This window comes from Empidonax traillii, unplaced genomic scaffold, assembly GCF_003031625.1.
Source record: "Empidonax traillii isolate 1590-97213 ecotype Southwest subspecies unplaced genomic scaffold, ASM303162v1 scaffold1:size7828297, whole genome shotgun sequence".
NCBI lineage: Eukaryota > Metazoa > Chordata > Aves > Passeriformes > Tyrannidae > Empidonax > Empidonax traillii.
Genome location: NW_020955194.1, coordinates 3,815,396 through 3,825,284, shown reverse-complemented (window position 1 = coordinate 3,825,284; position 9,889 = coordinate 3,815,396). Strand labels below are relative to the sequence as shown.

General features: G+C 41.5%; 1 protein-coding gene across 1 annotated transcript in view; it reads left to right on the top strand.

Moving 5' to 3' along the window:
* Positions 1–9,581, top strand: part of XK (X-linked Kx blood group) — a 20,921-nt gene extending 11,340 nt beyond the window's left edge. The window contains exon 3 of the mRNA XM_027887103.1: positions 5,599–9,581. Coding sequence (XP_027742904.1) covers positions 5,599–6,425 — 827 coding nt within the window. The 3' untranslated portion in view covers positions 6,426–9,581. The remainder of the gene's footprint in view (positions 1–5,598) is intronic.
* The last annotated feature ends 308 nt before the right edge of the window (positions 9,582–9,889 follow it).

Here is a 9,889-nt window from a genome sequence, read left to right as displayed (position 1 = left end):
CTCAAGGTGTGGCCTCACCAAGGCAGAGTACAGGGGAAGGATCACTTCCCTGCTCCTGCTGGCCACACTGTTCTTGATGCAGGCCAGGATGCCATTGGCCTTCTTGGCCACCTGGGCACACTGCTGGCTCATGTTCAGCCTCCTGTCGATCAGCACCCCCAGGTCCCTTTCTGCCTGGCTGCTCTCCAGCCACTCTGTGCCCAGCCTGTAGCGCTGCAGGGGGTTGTTGTGGCCAAAGTGCAGGACCCGGCACTTGGCCTTGTTGAACTTCATCCCATTGGAGTCAGCCCATCTCTCCAGTCTATCCAGATCCCTCTGCAGAGCCCTCCTGCCTTCCGGAAGGTCGACACTCCCTCCCAACTTGGTGTCATCTGCAAATTTGCTGATGATGGACTCAATCCCCTTGTATACTCCTTCTTGTATACTCCTTCACTGGCAGAGCATAGGAAACTGAAAAGTCCTTGACTTAGAGTAAGCACTGCTCAGCAACAACTAAATCATCAGTGTGTTATCAACTTTATTTTCATACTGAAGCAAAATTCAGCACTGCACCAGCTACTAATAAGAAAATTAACTCTACCCCATCTGGAACCAGGACACCGTAGCAGTAGTTTCTTGCAAGACATTGCTCCTGACAGTTTTGAGTCCTTCACAGCTAAGGTAGAGTCTTCAAGTAACCGTGGCATTTGTGACATGGGATGAGGACAAAGCACCTGAATCCTTTGCTGAACAGTGCAATTAGCAAAGTTTCCTGTCACTTTGCTGCAGATGGCATTTACTTGACAAAGGTCACCTTTTTGGTGTATTTTTTTTTTATTACTGGTTTTGACCTTACTGGTCATGACAGCCAAGAAACACTGTGTTCCACATGATTAGAGAATTGCATATTTAAGAATGATTTGTAACACTCTATTACTTCTGACTTTTTGTGTCACTGCTGAGATAAATTGTGAATGACAGACAGATAAATGACCTTTTGTGGGTGAAATGAAGTTAAACAAACAGAGGTAATCTGGCTCACCAGTGAGTTTAGTGAGCCCACTAGCAAATGCAGCAACCACCTCATGACTCCCAGGAGCCATCTCTGTAGCAGGTGTAATTCTAAAATACAGAAATGCAGAGAAAAAAAGAAGTGTTAGGAACAGTGGCAATGTCTGTTAGAGATCATTCATCAGAAAAACGAGAGCATTAACCATATTCCTGTTTTGTGTATCTTACCTACTGAAATATTGAAACTTCCTGCAATCTCTTTACCCTGCTTATTTCTGCAATAGTATCTTTTGTCTGCCAGTTTTATTCAGCCTCCTGGTTAAAGGGGAATGATGCATAGCACATTTTCATCTTGTTTTCTATGTGTACACAGGATTCTCACATACAACAGAGTGGACAGAGTGGCTGGAGAGCAGCCAGGCAGAAAGGGATCTGGGAGTTTGGATGGACAGGAAGCTGAACATGAGCCACCAGTGTGCCCAGGTGGCCAAGAAGGCCAGTAACATCCTGGCCTTATCAAGAACAGTGTGGCCAGCAGGAGCAGGGAAGTGATCCTTCCCCTGTACTAAGCACTGGTGAGGTCATACTTGGAGTGCTGTGTCTAGTTCTGGGCCTCTCAGTTCAGGGAAGACATTGAGGTGCTGGAGCAGGTCCAGAGAAGAGCAACTAGGCTGGTGAAGGAACCCAAACATAAGTTTGAGAACATGTGAGAAGAGGCTGAGGGAGCTGGGGTTGTTTAGGCTGGAGAAGAGGAGGCTCAGGGGAGACCTCATCACTCTCTACAACTACTTGAGAGGAGGTTGTAGCCAGGTGGATGTTGGTCTCTTCTGCCAGGCAATCAGCAGTAGGACAGAAGGCATGGTCTTTAGCTCTGTCAAGGGAGGTTTAGGTTGGATATTAGGAAGAAATTTTTTATGGACAGAGTGATCAAACACTGGAATGGGCTGCCCAGGGAAGTGGTGGCTTCACTGTCCCTGGGGGTTTTTAAGATGAGAATGGATGAGGCACTGAGTGCCCTGGTCTGGTAACCATGGCGGGAGTGGATCAAGATTTTTCCAACCCGGTTGATCCTATGATTCTGTAATTCTAATCTGAGTCCTAGTTCTAAACATTCAGTTCTTTCTTTGGTTACAGCCTGACTGGGAAGAAGTTCCCCAACTTGCTACTGTATGAAATGCCCATGAAATGACTTTGTAGTTGTCACTCCCAGAACAGATGCCGAGATCTCTTCTGCGCATTTGGGCTGCACTCTGCACTCAAATGCCTCAGCACCTGTCAGTATTGTCTTTACCCTGGAGCCAGATATAACCTTGCTTTGAAGAGGGTCTGACACCAGGCTCAGGTGCACTTACCCGCTGCTGGGCAGCTCTCCAGACCACTTCACTTAGGCAGTACACCCAGGAGGAGCATAAGGCAAGGAGGTGCCAAAAAGACCTGAGTTAAGGTTAATTACAAAACCAGCTCTCTGGATGTGGATGTGTGGCTTGCCGCTTATCTGTGACTAAGAGCCAGTTCTCAGTGTGCAGTATTGAATGCGGAAGCAGTGTTTTTGTTTTTGTAAGTCTAATTTGTGTGCTGTTAACAGCAGGCAAGTTATCTTTTTCAAGCATTGCTTACAATGATAATCTCAAAAGAAGGATTTCCTACCATTTAAACATGAAATTATTCTCAGGAAAAAGGTTGTTTTTTTTTTTTTGATGAAAATTTTTAGCAGTGACAGCCATCTTTAGAACAGTAGTTCTTGCTTTAGTATTTCTTACAACTGACTAGTGTTTGCAGGGTCACTTTCCTAATGGTCATGACTGGGTTTTGTAGACGGTCTTACTAGAGATCTTCAGATGTTTCTACAGTTGCTTCTTCTGAACTCATTAAGCTCTGACCACAGAATACTTTTCTCATTGTTTGAACAACATACTTTGAGTATTAATAGTTGTTTCTAAGTGTTGAAATTATATCTTATGGCAAAAAAAAAGTTTCTGGGTGTCTTGTCCTAAGGAAAAGTATAAGTGCCCTTATTATTCAAGGGTTCTGATTATCAGTTTAGAAAACTATAGTAAATATAACATACTGTATGTATATATAACTATAGTATGTATAAGATTTCAGTAATCAGTCTTTGTGATTTAGCTTATCTAGAGCAGAATTAGCAATTGCTGAAGTGGGAAGGACCAGGTCTTGAAAATACTTAAAACATAATAACAAAACCCAACAAAATAAAACAGTGCCTGCTGCCTGCCTGAATGACTCAGTGAGCGTGCACCTCTGATTTGTAAGAAAAGTACAACCTTTTGGGAGGAGGAATAAAGAAAAGAAATGCCACCTTAATAAAGACTGTTAAGGAATTTGGGACTGTTCCAAGGGAAGATGCTTTTCCTTTCAAATTTTCATTTTTCTTTGCCTGCTCAGGATGCAAAAAGAAAGCAACAATGTCACTCTCTCACGTTTCCCCCTGGGGTTACTTCAAACCGTCTTTCTCACAGAGTTAAAAGTGATGTTTGAATTGAAGGTTTGGTGACAATAATGAGCTTTTGGGAAAGGAGCAGGACTGGACTACTGTATTAAACTGCAGCCAGCATGACCTAGTTTTTATCAATGGAAAAATGCCTCTTTTGAAGGCTTGAGTTTGTAAATTTGAGATCAATACAGATTTCATAAAGTGAAACTGAGGAGTAAGATCAGTGTCTCAGCTTATCAAAGCAGAAAGCAAGCAGACTTCCAGGACAGCAGCACTCAGTCCCTGGTGGGTAGGTTTTTGTTTCTTTAACTCTGAGCTTTGTTAGCTGCTGGAACTTGTGTTCTTTCATAGCTCAAAACTACAGGAAAGACTTTGTAAAAGGCTACAGGATATCAAGCAATATTCTTGAATGCACTCACCTGCTCTTCTGCTTTCAGCCAATGTTTTTCCAAAACATAACATTTAAAAATTCTCAGCTCAGGTAAGTGCTGTAAGAAAGATGTTTAAAAACACCTACTAAAAATTTCAACTTACCTTTTTTCAGAAAATATATTCACTGCCAAACTGGTACGTACAAAATTACCATATAAAATAGTAAATGCTTTTCAACTTACTGAGTGCTTTGGAAAATTAAATATAAAGACTTAATTAACTCTTTTCCAAGTAATTCAGAGGTTTTTGTCCATCAGAATGGGAGATAGCTTAGCTGAAGTGATAGAGGAAATCCTCTTAAAAAGTTATTAGAGATCTTAAAATAGTCATGTTTCTTTCAAAGTCATACTTAAAAGTGAATAATTTTAATTAGGAAAAAACCCCAAACCCTATATAGCGATAACAAAGCAAAGAATACAGTTCATTTGTAGGATATTGGCACACAAATTAATTGAAGGCTGCAGAAAGCACTGGTTGCTAAACATTGCAAAAGTAATTGACATAATTAAGAATTCCAAACTCTTGAGTGTTTTATCTGATGCAATATAATGCCCTGACCAGTTGGCTTAGTTAGTTTTATTGAAACCCTAAAAGGAACAACTGAACCACTTTTACTGTGCTTAACTCATTTGCATGGAGAAAATGCTAAGATTGAAACTAAATGTGTAGGTTGGGGGTGACGAAAATTAGTTCTCTAAATCACCCATTTCAGCGTGTTGGTAAAAATTGTGAATATATATTTGCGTAACTGCGTATGCAAATGCTTAAAAAAATATGGGCAGTTGGCACTTCTGTTTATTCTGTGTATTCTTGTACATTTTTACCCACTCGGTGTGGCAAGACAAGACAGCCTCCTGCAGCCCCAGAGGGCTATTCCCCTGTTGCATATGAGGAAGCCAGCTAACACTTGGCCTCTGCCTTCACTTTCTGCAGAATTTAAATGCTGTGAAACTTTCCCTTCAGGGATTTCTGAGTAGGTGGGAGATACTGAAAGTTGATCTGAATATTTAAATACTTTTTTAAAAGGAGTGGGTTTTTTAAGTGCGTGATACAGATAGACGTATAAAGAACATGGAATTATAGGAAAAGACAGTGAACGCAGGTGAGCAAATATCTCTACACAGGCAGAGACAGTGCAGATTGTTCTGGGTTTAAATTGCTTTGGCTTTCAATTTTGAGCTCTATCACAGAGGTTTTTTGTGATCTTCAACAATTTACTTTGATGTAGAACTTCACAAGCACCAAGTTATCTGCACATATGAGTTGCTCCAAAGTTTCAGCTTCTGCTTTGCAGTTTTTCATCTGTAAGGGGAGGGAGTAGCACTCCTGTGTCTTGTGAAGTGCTGTAAGAGTTTGAGAGCAAGTTGAATACTCGTATGACTGAGCTGTATAATCACCAAGGACAGTATATGTACGAACAGCCCTTGGCAGGGGAAGGAGGGAGAGACACTTGGGCCTTTTTTTTCCTTTCTAGCTACTTGGAAAAGTAACAAACAGGGACCAAAAGATGAGGTAGGGTTAGAGTTATGTGATGGCTTTGGCTGGGGTAGAGTTCATTTTTTTCACACAAATTTATACAAGGAATGGCTCCCGTGGCATTACATCCTGCTGGGAATCCCCAGGAAAATCCCAGGTGAAAATGACTGCATCTGCGCTATTTTGCTGCAACATCTTTAACTTCTGCTGAGCCGAAGGTCCTGATTTGTGTTTTCTCTTTGTAGGTATCGTTATGCTGCTTTCTCTCCTGTCCATTGTTTATGGCGCCTTGCGCTGCAACATCCTGGCCATTAAGATCAAGTACGATGATTATGATATCAGCGTGAAACCAGCCGCCTACCTCTGCATATTCCTGTGGAGAAGCTTTGAGATTGCCACACGGGTGACAGTGTTGGTCCTTTTCAGTTCAGTCCTTCGAATCTGGATTTTCCCCGTTGCGATGGCGAATTTCTTTGGTTTTTACTTCTTCCCATGGATTCTCTTCTGGCGTAGCAAATCCCCATTTCCCGAGAACATAGAGAAGGAATTCAGCAGGGTCGGCACTACCATCGTCTTGTGCCTTCTCACCTTCCTGTATGCTGGCATTAACATGTTCTGCTGGTCAGCAGTGCAGGTGGAGCTCAGTGCTCCTGACTTAATCCGCAAATCCCAAAACTGGTACCGAATGACTGTGTACTACACACTGCGGTTCGTGGAGAACGCGTTCCTCCTGATGATGTGGTACCTTTATAAAACAGACATCTACATGTATGTCTGCACCCCGCTGTTGTTCTTGAGGCTCCTGTTAAGTTACTGCATGGCTATCTTCTTCATGTTGGTGTTCTACCAGTACTGCCACCCGTGCAGAAGGCTTTTCTCATCCAGCATTACCGAGGCTTTGCTGTCCTGTTTCAAGTCCCTCTTCTTTATGCGCAAGACTCCCAAATCCGCTGTACTGAGAGACAAGGCAGCGGTGAAAACTCCTGAAAATACTGATGAAGCACAGAGCAGTAGCAAGACAATAGACTGTCAAAAGGGGAACCTTCATCAAAGTGCTTCTTCCAATGCCTAATACAACTGGAAGCAAGTAGGTGCCTTTGAAAGGTGGCAGGTCACCTGCTGGGAACGCTGGGTATCTTAGACGTTGTGTCTTGTGGATGGGGTTTCTTTCTTGCAGGTGTAGCACTGCGTGGTGGCTGACAAGCCTGTCTTCGTGGAGAACAGTGTTTGGGTATTTGTATCTCTGTGTGTCTGTATGTGGAGAGCAATTGTTGTTTGTAGACTTCTATTTCAGAGGGGGTTTGCACATAGGTTTATTACCACATGCTTATTTTTAAGTTATTATCTGAGATGTCCTTCAAAAACTGACCTGTTGCTCATCTTACTCAGGAAATCTGAGGATAGAAGGCAATGAATTTTATTTCAGATAGGATGTCCCATGGCACACCTAGCACAGAAACAGAACTTAGACCTGGACTATATGGGGGCTGTAGCTGTGGTCTGCTTTGATCAAATTGCAGACTATTTTACACTCTAATCAGTGTAATAAGATAATACTTCTCTCTGTGGTATAAGAGCTGGGCAGTGTAGTCTGGGTTGCCATGAAACAGCCAATTAGCTAGCACTAGCACTGAAATGTGACTGTTACTGAGGATGGACAGAGGGGTTATTGACTTTGCACTGTTTCACCCTTCATATTTGCTGCTTGTTAGTAAGGGAATTAAATTCAACGCACTAATTGTGATGTTCTGGAATACCTCGTTTTTCTGACATTATCATTTGTCTAATACTTTGCTATGTTCTGGTATCAGGGGGTGTTCAGTTTATTTAAATACCTAGAAGTTGGGCAGATAGTGTGTACTTGTCATGTAGATGCTCTCCAGTGCACATCTCCAGGGAGTGATTCACCCGATCTTAAAATGCACAGGTGATGCGAATCCTTCTCTGGAGACCTGTTACTCAGTGTTAATCAGATGCCTTGACAAAGAGTTTTGACTATCCATCTCCCTTTTAGATGGCTGAAGTTAAGAGATGAGCACTACTCTGATTGTCAGAGGGATGGTAGTGCACCAAGTAGGAAGCTCAGTGACTTTATCTGGGGAGAGAAGACACCGAGTCCTTCTTTTTGAGGCTGTGATTTGTTATGATTAGTTTAATATCATTAATTCAAGACACTCTGACTTCTTTACCTCAGAAATATCACAGGCTTGAAGACTGAAAGAAAAAATGGAAGTCGTTGACTTTTTCTTTCTCAGCAATACATAACCACAAATAAAAGGGTTTCTTTTTTTTTGGAAGTTGCTGAGAAAGCTTTAGCAGAGGAACACCCAGGAATTTAGTGGAAATGCACAAAACCATCTGTATTTTCAAACACTAAGTGAAAGCTATTAGCACTTTGTTTGCTTAGCACCTTGCATTCCTTTTGAGTGATACACATTGTGGCTGCTCGTGGGAACAAGTAATTGATGATCCAAGGCATCTCCCAGTGTCCTAAGCTTAGCCTCCATTCTGTCACCATGGAGGGTGAAGCTCTTCACTAGGGATGACATCGGCATCATTGCATTAGACGTGCCTCAAATTCAGATCTGAGGTCATTTATAATAAAATAAAACACCTGCAGTTCTGCAAAGAGCTAAACTGCTTTTATTTTTTTCTTTATTGCACTGTAAATGAATGTCTTTATATTTCAGTTTTATAATGGAGTTATGTTTTCATTTAGTTTAATATGTATCTGTGTATGTTATGTGTATGTAGATCTCATTAAATTATTGGTGGGTGGTAATGGGAATTTTTGTCCTGAGCTTGCCATGGGAATGTACCTCGTATCTGGGGAAGAAACCAAACACCTCAGTTCTAATTTCTCTCTCTGAGGAGCATAAAATAGTGAAGTGATTCCTTGAAGACACTACATGATTTCTCTGTACTTTTGTATGTGGATGTACAGTACAGTTTTTCTCTCTACTCTTCCAGATGCAAAAAAGTATTTCTTTTTTGTTGTTGTTTTCCAGTAGTGAGTTAAAGGAACAAGAAAAAATATAACCCTTGCTTCCAAACCTGCAAAGTTCAGCAAATAATCTCAAATTTTCTGGTGTTCTTAGCCAAAACTGAGTGTCTATCTTTATGGTTGGATACTCATCAATATCATTAATCAGGGAATTATGGTTGGTGCCTATCTACAGATGTACCCAGGTCTGAAATGTTAGTCTTTGAGGGAAAATAAAAAAGTCGCTTCATATGTAGAAGTAGTTCATATCTAAAGATCTCTCAAATACTGAAAGCAGACTTTGGGCACTGTAAGTGATGGTGCAGTTGCGATTCTGCCATTTGGAAACAGTGAAAGCTTCACAAACCTCAGCTGGTGAAATGTTTCTGCTACAGTGAAGTCAAGTATAGGAGAGTTACACAGCCAGGAGCCCGGTATGAATACACAGTGAGTACCATTTAACCTCACATAACAATGCTGAAGGCTACTGCAAATGCATATTTTAGAGTGTGTGCCATATTACTTCCTATTTTTATACCAGCCTCCTGAAGTGCATGCATAGGGAACTGAATATTTAAATCACTGTTACGAGAGGGGAAAAAAAATAAAAATATTTGTATGGGTTATATTACTGTCCTATGGTTTTGCCTTAGTTGTGCAGACTAACCAAATACAGTTTAAACACTCCATCAGCATGAGGGCCACTGCCTGTGCAGTGTCTCATGTCGCCACAGCCTGGAGTGCAGCTTCATCAGCAGCCTTGCTGCTCTGAGAGGTTTTATGCCCCTGTGCTGCCATTGCAGGTGAAAGGATATGAGGGGGAGTCATAGAGACAGGCACTCTGTTAGGCCAATGTTTTTAAGGACAAGCTGATTTCTCTGAAGCACCAGGAGAGGCAGTTTTTCTCAAGATAACAACAGTCTGGAGGTTGTTGTTATCGGTCCACCCAGTGGCTGCACGGAGAGGATAATATTGGCTGCAAAGTCTGTATGTGTACAAGTGAGTGATCTCTGGCTGGAAACTTTACTCTGGTTTTACTCTCCTCCATGAATATTTGAGGGGCTTGTGTGTTCAATGGAAGAGGGATTTGGGGCTACTGCTGAAAACTGTACTCACTTGAGTAGTCCTGAGTCACACAAAGGACTGCTCAGTAAGGATTATTCATGTGTATAAGAGTATGCAAGATCTGATACATAGGTTTTCTTTTATACTTGTAAAACAACAGAAATTAAAATGTAGAAACTATCCTTCAAGTTGTGTTGGTATCAGTTCTTATTGTGCTGCTTTCAGAAATCTGTCACCACACAGCAGCAGGAATGTTTTCAAGCAGACGTGACAGAAGAATAATCTGTAATTGATTCAGGAGCTCCTTACCTCCAGCCTGTGATGCTTCCACTGCTGTTTAGAAGGAAATTTTTTAAGAGGGGGGCAGTTTAAGAGACTAGTGTTATATGGAACAAGATCAGTGAATATATTATTTATTGTCAGAATGAGAATATTTACTGATTTACATTGGGAATCGGGAAGAAATCATTACCTTATAAAGAGTATTT